Source organism: Balaenoptera physalus (genome assembly GCF_965194825.1).
Source record: "Balaenoptera physalus genome assembly, chromosome: 20".
Taxonomy (NCBI): domain Eukaryota; kingdom Metazoa; phylum Chordata; class Mammalia; order Artiodactyla; family Balaenopteridae; genus Balaenoptera; species Balaenoptera physalus.
In genome coordinates this window covers 59,703,105-59,722,917 of record NC_138901.1, presented here as the reverse complement: position 1 = coordinate 59,722,917, position 19,813 = coordinate 59,703,105, and the positions used below count along the sequence as shown (strand labels likewise).

Sequence of the window (19,813 nt, the reverse complement as noted above, 5' to 3'; positions counted from 1 at the left end):
CTGGACACAGGGGGAGGGGCACGGCAGGTGGCGAGGAGTTAGGTCACATGGCCAGCTAGGGGGAGTTTGGCTATTATTCCTGATAGGAATTAGGATGATTATTTTCTTCTTTGTGATTGTAAGTATTTTCTAAATTTTCTGCAACAATTCTCTCTCTCTCCTTCTGTAGCCCCTTTACCTCCATCCCTGTTGTGTGTACTGAATCAGGAAAAAAGCTATCTAAAAAGTTTAAGTGGATGTCAATGATTTGAATGAACTAGACCATAATGAAAAAATAGGATAATTAAAGGAGAAGAGCTCAGGTTTCATACAACTCCTGTTTCTTTTGGAAGAGCACACACTTATTCTAATGATTCTGTAAATGTTGAAACCATCGTAAAACGTTTAACCTAGATGTGCTTTACGAACAAGTTTAGAAACAGTTCCCAGCTTAACAGCCACTTTACTGGCATTCAGTTTTCATTGTTTATAAAAAATAAAACATATTCTCCATGGATAAAGATTGGTCACCACTGAGGATGCATGACAGGCTCAGAATGTTTCTGATCCTGTTTCCTTATTTATAAACAAAGAAGAAAAATTTTTTAAAGATTTGAATAAATGATTTCAGATTCTTTTCAGCTCTAAATATTGAATTAACCTGCATGCAGAAGATTCTGAAGGAAATTACAACAATGTTAAAAACATGTGAGTGATGGCAGTGCCACTGAAGAAGTGAAAGTTGCTCTATGGGATGAATTAGTTCTAAGATGCCTACTGAAGACACCGGTGAGTGAAATCGGTATCTTGAAGCGTTATCTGCTATCTGCACTCCATGTTCACTGGAGCATTATGTACAATAGCCAAGATGTAGAAACAACCTAAGTGTCTATCAATGGATGAATGGATAAAGAATATGTGATACACACACACACACACACACACACACACACACACACACAGTGGAGTATTATTCAGCCATAAAAAGGAAATCCTTCTCCAGGTTCATCCATGACAACGTGGATGGACCTGGAGAGTGTTATGGTATGTGAAATGTCAGACAGAGAAAGACAAATACTGTATGATCTCCTTATATGTGGAATCTTAAAAAAAATAAACTCATAGAAACAGAGGGTAGGTTGGTGGTTGCCAGGGATGGGGGTGTGGGGTGGGCAGAGGAAATGCGTGAAGGTGGTCAAGGGTACAAACTTCCAGTTACAAGATGAATAATGTCATGTACAGCATGGTGACTAGAGTTAATAATACTGTAGTGTGTACTTGAAAGTTGCTAAGAGTAGATCTTAGAAGTTCTCACCACACACACACACACACACACACACACACACACACACACACACACGTAATTATGTGAGGTAATAGAGGTGTTAACTAACCTTGTGGTAATCATTTTGCAATATATATTTCAAATCATCACGTTGTACTCCTTACACTTACACAGTGTTATATATCAATTATATATTGACAATGTTATATGTCAGGTATATCTCAATAAAGCTGGAAAAAATAAAAAAATAAAGACAGCAGTAATGATTCCTTGCTCGGGGCCAGTCCTGTGGGGAATCAAGGCTTTCCAGATGTGCCCAGGGACTGGTTTCATTGATGATTAGGGACGACGTGGGGTCCCCTTCCCCCCTGGTACCTTGTTATCATCCATGACAGTGTTCAGAGACTCGATCCACATTGGATCTATGTCACCATCCAGTAGAATCCACTTGGGCCCATCATGGGTGATGTTGGAAAGCTCCCGCATGACGGAAGAGAACAATCCTAAGAGGAACCATGGATATCTTAATTTCCAGGTCACCATCAATCTTCTTCCTCTTAAAACAGCCTTTTCCTATCAGCTACAACACTCAGAAGGAGGTGTACATAGGCAGGTCAGAACTGGCTTTGTATCTTACGCTATTAAGAATCTGACCACTCCCAAGGTTCCACTCTCTCTGTGCTCTGGCCCAACTTTTTGTAAGAACAGCAGCAACAGCAAAACAAGAAGGAAACCTGATGGTACTATTTTTTAACTGACAAGGGACCCAGTGAACCATTTCAACAGGCAACTGTGACATGATGGAATTACATAAAACCTTCTTAGGTAAGGTTTTCATCCTTTGAAACTGCAGCCTGGGAAAACCCTGCCAAACGCAGGCTTTGAGAGAAGGCCCTATGTGATTCTAGTTGGCGTTACATGAAATTTATCTCTTAATTTGGATAGAATTGATTTTTTATAATACTAAGCTTTCCCAATCAATAATATGGTATGTCTTTTCATTTTTTCAAATATTGTTTTACGTTCCTTAATAAATTTTTACAGCATTTTCAATGTATCTCTTTGGCTAAATGTATCCCTAAACATTTCAGTTCTTATTGTTATTGTGAATGGAATTTTTTTTCCTGACTTTCAGTTTTAGTTGACTACTGCTAGTATAGAGAAAAGCTTTCAAATTTTGTGTATTTTATTTTATACTTAGTTACCTTTAATACATTTTCTTATTAATTCTAGTGATTTTTCAATAGTGTCTCTAGAGTTTTATAGGTATAAAGTGGTATAATCACCAAAATGATAATTATCTCCTTTCCTCCAATTTATACGATGTATTCCATTTTCCTGTCTTACTGCATTTTCCAGAATCCCACCAAGCAAATCTGAATAATACTGTTGGTAATAGGTCTCCTTGGCTTATTTCTGGTTTCAATGGAATTGGCTTTATTTTCCCATCATTCAGAATGCTCTTTTTTTCCTTTTGGCTTTAGGTAAAGAGTATTAATTGTACTTAACGCATTTCCTTCTATTCCTATTTTACTTAGAATTTTTAAAATTAGGAATGGCTACTGAGTTTTTAGCATCTATTTATTGATCAAATTATTTTATCCTTTAATTTGTCAATGCTTTATGTTAATACTTTAAAAGTAATTGATTTATCCTTACATTCCTGGAACAGATGCTACTTGGTCAGAATGTATTATTCTTTTGAGATACTGACAGATTTTAGTTACTGATATTTTATTCAGAGTTTCTAAATCTATATTAATAAGTGAAATTGGGCTATTGTTTTTGGTTCTGCACAAAGGTTGATATCAAGACTATTTTGGCTTCATAAAATGAATTAAGAGGTATCCTTTTATGATTTAGGAATTAAATCATAAAATTTTAAAATTTTCCTTTTCATTAGTTTACTTTTTCTACTTCTTATTGGGTAAATTTTTTAATTCTTTTTTTCAATAAGTTTTTATTGGAGTATAGTTGCTTTACAATGTTGTGTTAGTTCTTACTGAGTAAATTTTGTTAAAATTATATTTTGCTAGTGGATCATCTATTTCTTCTAGTTTTTCAAATATGTATCATCTAATTGTGTCTCTTCCATTTTAATCTTGTCTATATCTACAGTTATATCTTCTTTCTAATTCCTAATCTTACATACTTTTACTCTCTCTTTCCCCCATAAATTAATCATGCTCACAATGGACTTATTGGTCTTTACAAAGAACCAGTATTTATATTTATTTATCCTTCCTATATTTTTTTGTTCCTTCCCACTAATTTCAGCTTTTATCTGTACTGGTTTCTTCCCAGTTTTCTTCAGGTTTAGTTTATTACTCTTTGAATAATTTCTTAGGATGGATACTGATTTCCTTTATTTCTAGCCTACCTTCTGTAATTATTTAGAGTTGAGTTTTTCCTTATTGGCTTTAGATGTGTCCCAGAAGTTTCTGTATGAAGTATTCTTCTTTATATTGCTTCCAAGAGGGGTTGCAATTTAATTTTCCCTTTAATCCAGGGCTTACTGTTTCTTGATTGTAAATAGTAAAATTATTTTTGGTCATTTTCTTGCTATTTGTTTCTAATTCTATTGTATTAGTATCAAACAATGTGGTGTGAAAATTGATACTTTTGAATTCATTACAATTTCTTCTGTACCCAACTAAACTTTAATTTTTTGGAAATGTTCCATGAGCCTACCAAGAAAGGAATATTTTCTATTTACAAGATGCAAAGTTCTATATCAGCATGTTACACTGAGTTTGATGGATGCATTTCCTAATTCTTCTATGTCTATACTTATTTTTCTGTCTACTGAATCTTTCTAATTTTGAAAAAGGTGTAGTAATATAATCCACTATATGTCTACTTTTATCAAGTTCTCTTAAAATGTTTTAAAAAGTTATATTCCATTTACTTGAAAGTTCTCGTTTAGTGAATACAGATTTATGATTATTATAAATCGTTTTCAATTTCTCCATATTTAATGTGTATATTTAATAAAACTTTAATTAAAATTCCAACACTGTTTAAAATTTGAATTATATTATGTGAGCTTAAATTTAATATGGAATAAGAAGTGCCTAAGACTAGCCGAGAAATTACAGAAAAATACTGAGGAGGGATTTACCTCATCAGACATGAAAATGATATAAAATGATTATAACCTAGATAGAATGACATTAGTATAGGATTAGATAAACAGGTGAGTGGAACAAAACAGAAAACCCAGAATCAGGTGTCAATACAATTGGCCCTCTGTATCTGCGAGTTTTGCATCCGTGGATTCAACCGGCCATGGATCAAAAATATTCAGAAAAAAACAATTCTAGAAAGTTCCAAAAAACAAAACTTGAATTTGCCACACACTAGCAACTGTTTATATAGCATTTACACTGTACTTGCAACTATTTATACAACATTTACATTGTATTAGGTGTTATTAGTAATCTAGAGATGATTTAAAGTATATGGGAGGACGTGCATAGGATAATGCAAATACAATGCCATTTTATATGAGGTCTTGAGCATCCATGGATTTTGATATCCATAGGAGTTCCTGGAACCAATCCCTCATGGATACCAAGGGACAACTGCATATATGACAAGTTGGAATTTAAATTAAGAGGGAAAGGACAGTTTACTTAATAAATGGTGCTGTCACAATCAATTATCCATCTGGAAGGAAATAAAGTTGATTCTCTACCTTACCTCATACTAAGCCCCAAAATAAATTCTAGATGAATAAAAAATGTTAACGTGAAAAGAACCTTTTAGACCAAATTAATGATACTATATAGCTTAAAGTTAGAAAGAGTTATAAACCAAATAGGAATTCCAGGTGCTAAAAAGACTAGACAGACATATTTCCTTCTTAAAAAGTGCATGGTAAACATGCCATGAAGTGTCTGTAGACAAATGGCAGACAGCGAAAAACCATTAGTGGTGCATATAACAGATACAGCGTTAATGTCTTCGGTATATAAAAAAATTCTTACAAACTGATAAGAAAATAATAAGGAGGAATAAAATTACAAAAGAGCCAATTACTAAGACCAATAAGAAGGAAAGTATATTAAGCCTCATTAATAGTGAAATAAAAATTAAAAAGGCTGCTCATTAAATCCCACTGTTCTAGGCCTCTGATGGAAGGTCCTAAATTAGAGGAATCCAGGCAGTTTGACCCTGACTGGGACGACTACTAACATTGGGGTGTTAGGATGGAGCTGAGATTTCCTCATTCCAGAAGCCACATTTGTTTTAGAAAGAGGTCCTACCAGCTCATAGAGAGTTTTCTCCATTTTCTCTTCTGCTCTCTCCCAGTGACAGGAGACACTTTCCAACATCTACCAGTGATTTTTAATTCTTTGAAGGTGAGGCTGAGGCCAGCACCGAGTGAGCATGGGTTTGCTGTGGAAGGGACCGTGGTTCTAGGATCCTCTTGAGATGAGTTTTCTGTAGCAGCTTCCCCAGCACTCCTGGGGCGGTGCTGATAGGGAGGTACCCTCTGAGGGATGCTAGACTGAACTGCTCCTTTCAGAATGAGCAGTGGGCTTCCCTATCCTACCCACATCTTAGACCCTCTGCCAGGCAACGTAGAGACTCCATGACTTGCGTTCCAGAATCACAAAACTATATCTGAGAATGCCTGCCTTGCTTTATCCTCTTTAAGGTGCCCTCTCTCAAGAGGCAGCTGAGGAGTCCCCAAGGAAAGAGACTATCCCAAGGGCTGAGGTTCCCCTCCAAGCCAAAATCAGTTTCCTTTCTTTGATTCTTTCCACCTTCTTTTCTAACCCGATACAGATCAGCTCTGTGTTCCCTCCTCTGCATTCACCCTACTGCATTCTCTTCTGCCTAAGGGGCTGAGCTAGCCGTATCCCGCTCTTACCATCCTTCCATTCTCGTGTGGCCGGATTGATGATGCCAAAGAGTTCATCGTTGGTGACTGCTTTGGGGTTGAGGTCAGTCCAGACGGGGCGGCGTTTCATGATCTGGTAGGTCTTGTGCAAGGACCTCAGCACCTGCGACTTGCCAGTTCCCGCGCTGCCCACCACGAACACGGAGTGCCGCACAGCCAGAAGCTCCTCCAACTGGACCACCTGGGAGACATGGAATTCAGCCAGAGTGACCAGCCTGTCACTCACCCACGTCCCAACTGCTCTTCTGTGAGCCAGACTGGTGTCTGAAGTGAGACCTGAGGTCAACACAGGAAGACCTGAGGTCAACTCCCCACAAGATGTGATGGGGTCGTAAATGTAGGGGCAACATGATTCATTTACTCGCTTATTCCTCATTCCATCCTATAATTATTAGTCACAACAAAGTGCTAGGGAGTGTGCCTGGTGAGGGAGATTCAGAGATGACTCTCCGGCCCTCTGTCATCTCACAGTCTGATGGAGAAGTAAGTCATGTTGACAAATTATTATCATGTAAGGTGATAATTGCTATAGCTGATGTATTTATTAAGAGCTATGGGAGAAGATAGGAAGAAACAATTGATTTTGTACAGATAAAGGGAACACGAAAGGCTTCACAGAGAAGGGGGCATTTGAACTGGGGCTTCAGGGATGAGTAGGATTTGCCAAGAAGATGAACAGGAAGGATATTCCAGGCAGAGGAAACAGCACAAACAAAGGCTTGTGGTGTGACAGAGCATGACATGGTTGGCCAGATGGTTTGATGAGGCTGGAGTCAAGGAGCTCCTTGAGGACAATGGTCACATTGAAGGTATCATCACTCTTGTTCTAGTTTGCCTCCAGGCTCACCTTTCTACACTGTTGTACACTTACTGGAATGAAAATCTGATCAAGTCACTGCCATCACGTTGTCCCTTCAGTGGTTCTCCCTAGTTTTGGTGATGAAATCCCAAATCCCTACACTGGTTTACAAGGCCCTTTTGCAGCTTGGCCCTAAACAGCCTCCAGTTTTATCTCTCATCCCTCAGCACACACATACCAGGTAGACAATTTCTTGGAGCTCTTTAACGATTCTCTTTCCTGTGCCTGGGCCTTTAACACACCGTGCCTTCTGTTCAGAAGTGATCCCATCTCCTACCTTCTTTTGGCCAGCCCCTACACACCCTGCAGCCTGGGGTAGGTGTCCCATACATACATCCTGCATCCTAGCACTTACCAATATTGCAATGGTTACTCTTCTGTCTGCCTATTAGATTATCAGCTCCTCGAAGGCAGGCAGGACAGGGCCTTTATTGATATTTCTTTATTTTCAGTGTCTAGCAGAGAATCTGGCAGAGACCAAGTGCTGAAGAAATATTTGCTGGAAATGTGAAGGATGAGGACTTCCCTGGTGACACAGTGGTTAAGAATCTGCCTGCCAATGCAGGGGACACGGGTTCGAGCCCTGGTCCAGGAAGATCCCGCATGCCACGGAGCAACTAAGCCCGTGCGCCACAACTACTGAGCCTGCGCTCTGGAGCCCGAGAGCCACAACCACAGAGCCCACACTCTAGAGCCCGACAGCCACAACTACTGAGCCCGTGTGCCTAGAGCCTGTGCTCCACAAGAGAAGCCACTGCAATGAGAAGCCTATGCACCACAACGAAGAGTAGCCCCCGCTCGCTGCAACTAGAGAAAGCCCACGCACAGCAACGAAGACCCAATGCAGCCAAAACCAAACAAACAGACAAACAAACAAATAAATAAATACATATGTTTTTAAAAAAATGTGAAGGATGGCTGGAAAGGTTGGATGACCCCTATCAGGAAAGGTCTTGCATGTCATGAGCTAAAACATTTGAACTTTACTGTAGATCAGGTTTCCTCATACTTTATACTATAAATCCTTAATAGCTGAGGAAAGTGAACTGAAGAGGAAATGTGCTAAAATGTTGACAGGGTAGTGGGACAACAGAAAGTTTTTTCCCCAAACATTTTATTTATTCTACATTAAAAAAATTACACTACTATATATAAAACAGATAACCAACAAGGACCTACTGTATAGCACAGGGAACTATACTCAGTATTTTATAACTGCTTATAAGGGAAAAGAATCTGAGAAAGTATATATATATATATATATTCAGATATATGTATCTGAATCACTGTGCTGTACACCTGAAACTAAGATGACATTGTAAATCAACTATACTTCAATAAAATTAAAAAAAAAGTAAAGAAAATTAATTTAAAATGACTCCTATATTTTAAAAAATTTAATTGATAGGAGTGTTAAAAAGAATTCTAGAATTGTACAACAAGGGAATTAGTAGAGTGGTACCACTTATATGAAGACTAATATAAAGGTAGCTGATAAATGGCTCTTTGGGGAACAAGACAGTTAGCTTCCATTGTGGCAGGATAATTTATTGGGATACTGAGTTTTGCTTTCCATAGCATCAATATCTTTTTCTCCTCCATCCCAAGCTATTGCTGTTCCTCTGATTCAAAACCCAAAATCACCCAAAAGAGATTCTCAATCCTGGCTCTTGTTTTCAGCTTTCAGGGACTCAAAGCAGGATCTTCCCAGATAAAAATGAGGGAAGTGATCAGGAAGGGTCTCTGAGGAGCTGACATCTAAGCTAACATATGAATGAAAAAGAGTCAGCCATGTGAAGACCAGTGGTAGAGCATTCCAGGTAGAGTGACAGTGAGTGCAAAAGCCTTAACTTCAGCAGCAAGCTTGGAGGGCTCAGAGAACAGAAAATTAAAAAACAAAAAAAATTTAAGAAGGAAGAGGGAGCAGTATAAGATGAGATAAGAGAGGTAAGCAGGGGGCAGATATGCAGAAATTGATACTTGGAATTTTATTCTGAGTACAACAGAAAGCATTTGGAAGATTTTAAGCATGGAACTGACCTGAGGGCATTGCATTAAAATGGAGGAGGGCAGGGGGCAGAGAACAGGAGAGGTGGTGGCAGTGGACGGTGCTCTGGCTACTGAATGGAGACTGTATTATTAACCTAGGTGTTTTTTTTTTTTTCCGTGAACTACTACTGACTGATTCCCTGGTATCAGAAAGACTTAAAATTGCTTTCTAGTTCCAAACTTCTTTTTGTTCAACAGCTGTATTGAGACATAATTCACATACCATAAAATTCACCTTTTTCCAGTGGCTTTAGCATATTCACAGGATTATACAACCATCACCTCTATCCAATTTTAGAACATTTTCATCAGCCCAAAAGGAAAAACCAGACCCATCAGTATAGTCACTCCCCATCCCTACCCCTAATTCATCCCTGTGCAGCCCCTGATACACATTCTGCCTCTATAAATTTGACTATTCTGGGCATTTCAGAAAAACAGATTCAAAGAACATGTGATATTTTGTGAATGACCTCTTTCACTTACAATGTTTTCAAGGCTCATCTATGCTGTAGCAGGTACCAGTACTTCATTCCTCTTTACAGCTGAATGAAATTCCATTACATAGATATACCACATTTTGTTTGTCCATTTATCAACTGATGAGTGGGTTATTTCTACTCTGACTGTGATTAATCCATCAACTTTTGACAGTACCTTTTGTAAGGTAAATATATATGTATCTCTAGCCTTCCTTTTACCTTTTCTTCTCTCTTCCATCTCCTATCTTCTGCCAGACACATTATACTCTTACATTACCATGTTTGATAATATTTACATTCTGTTTCATACTTAGATTTAGACCTTCTCTATTTTCCATGATTCTAAGAGTTGAAGACAAATAGCGGCTTAGATTTTTACAATTGTAAATATTTTTCACTACAGAAGAAAGCAGTTGCCAGGAATACATCACGTTCTCTGCGGGCCTTGTGTCATGACTTGACAGAGGATGTTATGAGCATCAATTCAAGGTCAAATAGATACTCTTTTCTTACACTCTATATATTGATCAATATCGGCTTCACACTTACTTTAAAAAAAACCTTCTCTTAGTGTCAGCAATTAAATTGCTTTCCTTTTTCTTTGTTAAGACAGACATATGCCTTAGTTCTCATAAGTGAGAATTTCAATAAAACACATGAGACATTTCATCTTGTTTGTCTATTCTTCCTTTGAATATATCTACTTTTCAGGTCCTTTTTCTTAGAGACCATGGACTTCCTGACTTGATTTGGACTGACTGCTTTCTAGGTCTGCTAACGGCTATAATTCAAGGACTTCCTTTATTTGATTCTTAAATTTTTGAATCCCATGATATTTTTCTTGTTTTTCATCCTCGTTTTGCTATAGTATGTCCTCAAGTAACTTAATCAAATAGGATGCATGCATAGTAAAATTTGTAACTCTTTGAAAATATCCTGAATGATAATTTGATACGTAATTAGTTTTGAGATCATTTCCCCCCAGAACTTTGAAGGAATGGTTTCCTTGTCCTCTACTATCTGATATTGCTGATGAGAGGTTCTGATGTCATCCTGAATTTCATTCCTTCCTGGGTCACCTGTACCACCTTCTCAATCCGTCACCCAGCCAGGAAACTTTAATTTTTTTCTGGTGACCCATGACTTCTGAAATTCCATTATGACGTGTCTTGGTATAAGTCCACTGAAATCCACTCTGTTCAGTACTGACTGAGCCCATCCAATCTGGACACATGTTTGTCCAGTTCTGCAAGTGCTCTCTTTCTAGGATTCCCATTGGCAACACGTTACGTGACCTAGGTCAATCCTCTATGTGTCACCTTGACTCTCACACTATCTGTCTCTCTGTGTGTATATTATATATATTATACTTTGTTATATACATACATACATATATATATAGTTTCATCCTGGGAGATTTCCTTGACTTTACCTTCCAATCCTCTCATTGAATTTTGTGTGTTACCAGTGATTCAATTTTACATTTCAAAGAGCTCTTTACAATTCTCCAATAGTTCTTTTAATTTTTTGATAGCATCTCATTCTTGTTTTATGGATCTCGTTTTCTTTATTTTCTTTAAGGATACTAATTAGGACTTTAAAACGTTCTCTTCCTAACTTCCCCTAGAGTCAGTTGCTGCGTGTGTATGTGCGTTTGTGTGTGGGTGTCTGTCGGTCTGTCTGTCTCTTGTGTTGTTGGTTGCCTCCAGTATTTGGTGAGCCTCAGGTTTAAACGGAGAGCTGCACTGTGTTTTCTAGGAGGCTGGGGTGGGTGCTGTCTGCGGCTTGATATGCGGGTCTCCTTCCAGGCAGGGAGGACTGAGAGGGAGGTCTGTGCTCCCAGTCAGATCTTGGCCTTTGTCTTTATTCTTCTACCTGTGGGTGAGTGAGCAGGTGCTGGCCTTCAGGCTGAGGAGCCCAGACAGAAAGTATGGGCTTCAAACCCTTAGAGCAGTCATAGTTTCCCTCCTAAATAGTTTATTAAATTCCCTTAGACTTTTCTTTTTGGCTGCAGTTACATGCTTGGCTGTGCATGGTCCGCATTCTTGGGAACCTGGGCCTAGAAGGGGGTGCTGGAGAAGAGTGTGGGGAGCCACGTGGTAAAATGACTGGGTAAACAGACTTAAGGCCCTCCCCCACCGGCTTAAAGTGCCCCCCCATGTTCTCAGTCCTCTTCCCCATCCCTGCCCTCCTTCACTGCCTACTCCAAGCCCTGAGCTTCTCCAGGGTTCTGCTTGGCAGGCTGGCCGCCTCCTGGCTCCTCTTGCCCTGAAGCGCTTTCTAAGCATATTTGAGCCTGCAGCCCCCCTGCTCTGTTTGATCTGTCAACCTGCTTTCATCCTCTTCCCATCTTTCCAGAAATTTATTCTTATATCCCCTTCCCAGTTTTCACACTTCTATGGGCTTATTCCTTTTTTTTTTTAAATTATATTATCACTTTTAAAAGATTGCAGGATGCCTTCTCAAACCAGAGCTTCCCTAGAGGTTTTTGATGAATTAACTTTAAAAAGTTCAAGTGTACTGTGCTATACAGCAGAAATTAGACAACATTGTAAGTCAACTATATTTCAAAGAAAACAGTTCAAGTGGACAGTGTAAATGAAAAGTGGGTAGAAAACATCATCTACTGCAAGAACCTTTAGTAGATGGCATCTGTCTTATCAGAGGAGCAGAAAGTGGTTATGAAAAGAAGGGAAGAAAAAGAAGGAAACAATGTGGGGCAACTGACAAATAAATAGAAAGAAAGAGTGAGATTCTGAGCAGAAAAAAGTGCAGAAAATGGGGAAGGAGGGTCGTATGCCTTAGCAGACTCTCAGAGAGGTTGGGAAGATGTGGACTGTCCTGATTCTAAGATGTCAGCCTCAGGGCCTGCATCCTAGGAGCCTCATCGGATTAACTCATCTCTGGGGTGAGGGTGCCCCTCAGGATCAGAGCCTTTCAGAGGAAACCCCTCATCTGGCATCCAAAGCCCTCTATAACAGGGCCGCCTATTATCTTTCAGGTCCTATTGTTCCCTCCCCCTCCCCCACCCCAATACCTTTTTCTCTAGCCACACTGGACTTCTTGCTGTGGCTTGTACAATCTCTATGTCTCCCCGTCTACCCTCGGCTGACCCTCTTCCCTCTATCTGGGAGGCCTTCCTGCCCATCTCTACCTTTAAAAAGTCTATCTACCAAACTTGAGAGGAGAGAGGTTGGGAGTGGGGGTTGCTCCACGGGCAAAACCAATCACAGCTGCAAAGAACCAGGTGATGCTTTGCTTTCTTCTGTAAAATGTAATCTCAGAAATGAAAGCAGACACCAGTTCTGTTTATCTGTAGCCAGAGCTTAATCTCAACCAATGCAAGTACTGTGTGCTAGAAACCCCACCTGGAGTGGAGAAGGAACCAGCCCCCAGTCTGTAAGTTCCTCAAGGGGGAGCACTTTCTCTCCTGTGAAACAGCTTGGTGGCATATCCTGGAGAAGTAATAGTACAGGAAAAAAAAATTCTGTCCTTATCCCTGTATTCCAGGACCCTCTCTTGTGGCACCTGTCACATCCTCCTTCCAGGTTCAGTTATTTGTGTGCAGGCACTTCTACTGTAACAACATCGATACATCCTAAAAATGTTACCTTCTGCAAACAGACCCATGGAAAAACAAGATTGCGCAGACCACTCAAAATGTACAGAATGTTGTATCCAAAGCCCTCAAAGCTCAACAGTGCATCCTAATCCCAATAAAAACACTAGCACAGGGAAGTCACTAGAGCATTTGCAACCTACCTCATGTCCGTTTATCCTCTGAAACCTTAAATCTGGGGGCCTGTGCTTCTTTTTTCAAGAGGTAGATCACGGGTGTATGAATTTCTAATAAAGAACTAAAGATCGGATGTAGATGGAGCCTTCTTCACTAATCCACTGTTTAAACACATGAGGAAGTGACTTCACCCACCCTGAGCCTCCGCAGAAAACAGCAGAAACCTCCATGGTTCCTACAGCCATGAGACTAGCTATACTTGCACTAAAGTTTCAGGTTTTCTTTCTTAAAGTCTATGTCTATTGCTAAACGTATTCATTTTCTATGGCTGTAACAAATTACTGCAGACTTAATGTCTTAAAATGACACGAATTTATTATCTTACAGTTTGGGTGGTCAGAAGTCTTATTGGGCTCCAATCAAGGTGTTGAGGTCTGATTCCTTCTGAAAGCTGTGTGTGTGTGGGGGGAGGGGTCGGTTCTCTTGCCTTTTCTAGTGTCTAGGGGCTGCCCACACTCCCTGGCTCATGGCCCTATCCTCCACCCTCAAAACCAGCAGTGGCTGGTTGAGTCTTCCTCCGTGGTGACACTCTCTGTCTCCCTCTCTCACTTAGAAAGACCGTCGTGATTCTACTGGGCCACCTGGATAAACCTGGATCATCTCCCCACAGCCGGGCCAGCTGATTAGCAACCTTAATGCCATCTGCGACCTTAATCCCCCCTTGCCACGTAATGTAACACGTTCACAGATTCTGGGGATTAGGATGTGGACATCTTTGGCGGGGTAGGGGGAGGAATTATTCTATCTACCACCCTCAGGTTTTTCTTTAATTGTGTAAAGCTTGCCCCTGACCACTTCAAAGCATTTTCAAGATCAGAAAAATGCACATGAACCAACACAGCTTCCACTTTACCTGACTGTCATTCCTGTATAATGGTGCATGAAGTAATTCACATGAAAGGAACACGTGCTATAGCAAAGCCCCTGTCTCACTCCTCCCATGAGAATGTGAACCCCCTGACGGTAGGGGCTTTGTCCTTCTTTTGCATTCCTCACCACACATTCCACACTGTGGATGTCCCAATAAAGAGCTACTGAGATGAACTGAGTTATCGCAAAGTCAGTAAGTATCTGTACCTCTAAAGCTACACTTTGGATTAAGGATGAAGTGTAATCCATTGTCCAAGAAAAGAATTAAGAGACAAAAAAATGTCGGGAGGGAAAACCCTGTACCTTGAGCACAAAGTTGTCCTCAGCCTGGAGCTCCAGCTCCACCACAGCCTTCCTAACCAAAGCTTCGAAGTCGAGGTCTCTCCTCCGAGGGACATTCAGGGCGGGAAACAGGTCCCCGATCAGGCCCATGAACACGGGTATGTCGTCTGTCACAATCTTGGGGACGTTGAAGTCTCGCAGGCAGCGCATCAGGACCTGGTCCTCGGGCCGGTCAGGATCTCCTCGCTTCAGGGATCCCGCCACCAACAGCACAGACTTGATGGCCCTCAGGCCCCAGTCATAGTGATCCTGCGGGAAGGCAGCAGGGTTAGACCAGAGCTGCTGGGATGCACAACCCCACGGGCTCCGGCTAGTGTCTGCAGAATTAGCACACCAGTACTAGGTCACTTTTGAGGCCAAGGCAGAGGCAAAGGAAAAGATTAACGACATAGTAGATCATGATCCAGGATCCTAGTTCCTGGTCTGACATTAGTTACTTTTCTGGCTGTTACGACGACAAAGCAGACACAGAGCATATGGGGGGGTGGGGGTCAGGGAGGTTAAACAGACCGCTTCCAAACCTATCTGGCTACTCCTTGAACATTCAGAGGGTGGAAGGGTTGTCAAGGAGGGAGATGTGTGAGTTCTCAGAGATGGCCGAAGGTGAGCGTACTTGCCTCAAAGAGGCCTTCAAACTCTGAGAAAAGGAGAAAAAAAAAGTTCCTTAACATTTTTGTCAAAGGAGGAACCCAGAAGTCACAAGTTCTGAGAGTAGGCTCGTGGGAGGGTGGAGCGTAGTGCTGACACCAGGGCTCGGAGTGGAGTGGTGAGGAAGGGGTGCAGCGTGCAGTTCAGAGCACAGACTCTGAGCTCAGACAGACCTCGGTTCAAGTCCCAGCTCTGCTACTTGCTTCACAGCAGGTCGTTATTTAATTAGAGCTGTGATGCATGCTACAGAGGACAATTCAGTGTGCAGGGAACGCAGAAACATGAAACTGACTCAGGTCCCCACTCCTGAGGCTGGGGACATCCCGTTCCTTCTGGCTTTGACTGCACTTCTTCCTCATCTGTGCTTGACTGGATCCCAGGTCTTCCTTTTCTTTCAACTTTTTATTTATTTATTTATTTATTTATGGCTGCGCTGGGTCTTCATTGCTGCACTTGGGCTTTCTCTAGTTGAGGCGAGCGGGGGCTACTCTTCGTTGTGGTGTGCGGGCTTCTCATTGTGGTGGCTTCTCTTGTTGCAGAGCACGGACTCTAGGCGCACAGGCTTCAGTAGTTGTGGCACGCGGGCTCAGCAGTTGCGGCTCTGGGGCTCTAGAGCACAGGCTCAGTAGTTGAGGCTCACGGGCTCTAGAGCACAGGCTTAGTAGTTGTGGCGCACAGGCTTAGCTGCTTCATGGCATGTGGGATCTTCTTGGACCAGGGCTCGAACCCGTGTCCCCTGCATTGGCAGGCAGATTCTTAACCACTGTGCCTCCAGGGAAGTCCCCTCAGGTCTTCCTCGATATTGTTTCTTCAGGGAAATCTGATCCTTAGCCCAGGCGCACCCACCGTGTCCTTCGCCTTCATCGTACACTGAACTCAAAGAGCAGCGTAGGTGCAGGAGCACACCCCGGGGAGGGCTATGACCTGGCGCCTCGGAAGAGGCAGGAGATGGGGCCGCATGTGGTCTTTTGCAGACAGTGATAAGGACGCTGGTCTTTATCCTAAGTACAGTAAGGACCATTTTTAAATGACCCCTCCAGCTGGTAGCTAAAGAATAGATATGAAGGACTGGAGTAGAGGTAGAGAAACTAGTAGAGAGGAACTTCCAAGCAAGAGACATGGGTGCTTGCAACAAAAGTGGTAGAAAGAAAATAAGAAGTATTTGAGAAATATCCACAGGGTAGAAAGAACAGCCGTTCATTCATGATTAGATGTGGGGCTGAGGAAGAGGAAGGTGTCAAGGATAACTCCAGGCTTCCAGAATCAGCAAGTGAGTAAGCGATTGTTCTCCTGAAGCCCTGAATGCAGCAGTGGGCCTGCGGTGGAGCTGGCAGGACCACTGGCTTTAGATACTGAGCTGGAGGTGCATTTTAGACAATCAGGGGACCTGTGGCATAGACCACTGAATATACAGGCTTTGAGTTCAACAGAGAAGTCTGGGATCGAGACGGGAAAGCGAGTCACTGGGCTGCAGCCAATGGTGGCTGAGGACCGACAGAGAGGATGCAGTGAGCCAGGGCCTGCGAAGTGTTGAGAAAACAGGGCAGGTGGCTTTTTTTTTTTTTTTTTCCTAAATCCATTTTGGACAGATTTCACAGGACTGAGAGAGCTCACTTTGTGGCAGCAAAGGTGATCCAAGTAAACACCCCAAAGGGAAGAGAAACTCATTGCGGACGCCCAGGAAGCTTGATTGGCTGTCCGTGACACCAAGAAATTCTCCATCTAAGGCATAAACCTTGGAGGCTCTGGGTCATGTTGTAAGGTCTCTTCTTGGGAGGGGACCGGCCCTGGGCAGAAGCCACACTTAAGGACCAGCAGCAATGAGCAGCGTGGTACTGCTTAATGACTGACTCTCTCTCCCCAACCTTCCTCCCATCTCTCGTTCCTTCAGGTACAGACCACTCCCTCCAAGGGCTTTCATTCGCCACTGCAATGTTTCTCATGGGACACTGGTCATCTATGAGGTGCTGCTAAGTATTCTATTAAAAAGGGAGTTCTGTGGCCAAATTGTTTTTTTTTTAATGCTGGGCTAAGAAAATGAACATGAATCTTTATTATAGATGTTTCTAGAGCGTTTAATATGCTTATGGGCACAGTGACTCTCTATGAGAAGGTTCTAATGTTTCCCTAACACACTGGCCCCAGAACCTGTCCAGAGCTGGGACAATCACACGCAACCGGTCGCCTGGTCTAACCAGGGATTGTACCTGTTTGGAGAGAAGCTCTTTGCACAACTCGTAAAGGGTGATGAACTTCCTGGCTAGTAACCGTGCTTCAATGAATCCTTCTGCCACAAGCATGATTTCACAGATCAACTCAAAGTCTGGAACGACCATCGCGCAAGGCCTGTGTAAGGGAGACAGAGGGCTGAGACAGTCCCAACCACGCAGTGGAGGGGAGCTGGTAAGACAAGAGACACTGGCTGAGATCACGGACGGAGGCATGTGTGAGTGTGAAAACTGAGACCTAAGCAATTATTTCATTGAAGACTTTCAATGTTAAGATGAGTTAGTAAGGATAAAGGGAGCAAACTCTCTTGCTCAAGGTGATGGATGATGTGGGCAGATGCGGACAGAGGTGGGGCTACAATGCAAGCCTTGTAACTTGGGTCCAGCGTGCCTTATACAAGGCACAGATTAGTAAAGCCTCAGTAATTAGCAGATTACCAATTAGTGATCCTCTATCATAGATTAGGGGCTAAGGTTGAGGAATAGAGTCTCTCTTGTTATCTGCAAGAAAATGAGAATCTATTTCTCCTCCTCAAAACTTGTCTCCTCCAAGTCTAGATGATCAAACTTATTCTATGCTTATTTGCATACAAATGTCAATACCTAATGCTGAGGTCTGAAGTAGGCACCTATGAACCCCACTTTGCCACAAAATGGCAAATATGAGAATATAGAAGGGGATTTTTGTCTATATATAAGGATTTATTGTGATTTTTTTTCCCCTCAAGGTCTAGAAACATTTTATTTTAAAATTAGTTAATTTTAAAATTAATTCATTAGGTATGTGATAGGAGACTAAAGTTGTTACGTTTCTTTAATTGCATTTTCCCTACACTGATATAAAATTTTCAAAAACATATCATTCAAGTACATTTTTTCTTTACATTATTTTAAATTGCATTCAAATTCAAAGGAGCAAGCAAATACTTAGATTCTCAAAATTAATTTGTAACCTAAAATAAGGTTAAATATGCATCCGTACAACGGAGTGCAATGCAGCTGTGAAAAATAATGCTGTAGAAGAAAAACGATTTAATGACACAGGAAAACATTAATTAATGAAGGCAGGGTACTAAACTCTATAGAGTCCATCCCAAGTTTGAAAAAGAAATACTCTTTCCCCCACAATACTGGAAGGCAGGTGGCAAGGGGTCACACTGGCTTTCTCTGGATGATAGGACTGGGGTGGGCGGAGCAGAGTCTGGAATCAGACTGCCTAAGTTCAAACTCTAGTTCTGCTGCTTACTAATTGGGTTACTAGCTAACCTTAGTAACTACGGTTACCACCCTGGGCAATCTGCTGAATCTGTTTTCTCACAGTTCAAAGGGGGATCCTAATAGTATCTACCTCATAGGGTTTTTGTGAGAGTTAAATGTGAAAGTAGATGTATTTATTATTTTTACAAGTACTTTTCTGTTTTTCCCCCAAATTTTCTTCTATGGGTATATGTTCCCTTTAAATTCAGAGGAAAAAAATGTAAGGAATAATTCTTATCAGGGTGATAACCCCTGTCCAGTATTGTTCATAGCACACAGTTTATTTAATAAATACTTTGCATAAGCAAATAGTGATCAGTATAGTACTCTGTGGCACCAGTTCCCACAGCCTGCTGACATTCTTGGTTAAGGAGGGGATCTGCCTGAAGGAGGAGGTACTGGCCCACCCCTGGAGCAGTGAAAGTGGGGGACTGAAGGACACAGGGAGCTTTCCAGTGGCCTCCTGGGCCTCCATGTCCCCAACAGAGAGCGCTGGGTCTCAGTCCAAAGACGAGACAGACAGCTTTGTTTTCGCTCTCACGGCCTCTCTCTCTCTCGGGTACCAGTTCAGCAGACAGACAATCAGAAGCCATGAAGGATCTTTCAGCTTTCTCTTTGTTGGGCTGACTTCTCTTTTCTGAAAAAAGAACGAAGACTCCAGCCCCCGCTAGGAAATGCTTTTGTGTTTTCGTATCTCAATAAAGAAGATTTAAAAGCGTGGCAATATCCCCTGGTGGCAAAGGTAAAATAAAAGAGGTGCTATCATGTATCACCTGTGAGACGGTCATTCAGCACAGCTCTTTGTAGAAAGCAATTTGGTAATGTGTATCAAGAGCCTTAAAAATGTTCCTCCCTGTTAATTCAGTGATTCCATTCCTGGGAAGCTAGCCAAAGAAAATAATCATGCATACAAAAAAAATACTTATGTATATTATACCATGATGAATAAATTTATTTTAACTTATATTTAACTACTGTAGACTAGTTAACTACATTGCGGACCATGCATTTGATAGAATAAAACGCAGTCGTGAAATGAGATTTCTTAAGAATACCTAACAGAAGAAGAAACCATTTGTGATAGGATTATGATAGACTATGAAATGAAA

General features: G+C 41.5%; 1 protein-coding gene across 1 annotated transcript in view; it reads right to left on the bottom strand.

Moving 5' to 3' along the window:
- The window catches only part of DNAH9 (dynein axonemal heavy chain 9), a 310,542-nt gene that overhangs the window by 152,981 nt on the left and 137,748 nt on the right, over positions 1-19,813 (bottom strand). Inside the window, exons 30-33 of the mRNA XM_082440696.1 lie at positions 17,427-17,565; positions 14,533-14,820; positions 6,144-6,354; positions 1,640-1,767 (exon numbers count right to left, since the gene is read on the bottom strand). Coding sequence (XP_082296822.1) covers positions 1,640-1,767; positions 6,144-6,354; positions 14,533-14,820; positions 17,427-17,565 — 766 coding nt within the window. The remainder of the gene's footprint in view (positions 1-1,639; positions 1,768-6,143; positions 6,355-14,532; positions 14,821-17,426; positions 17,566-19,813) is intronic.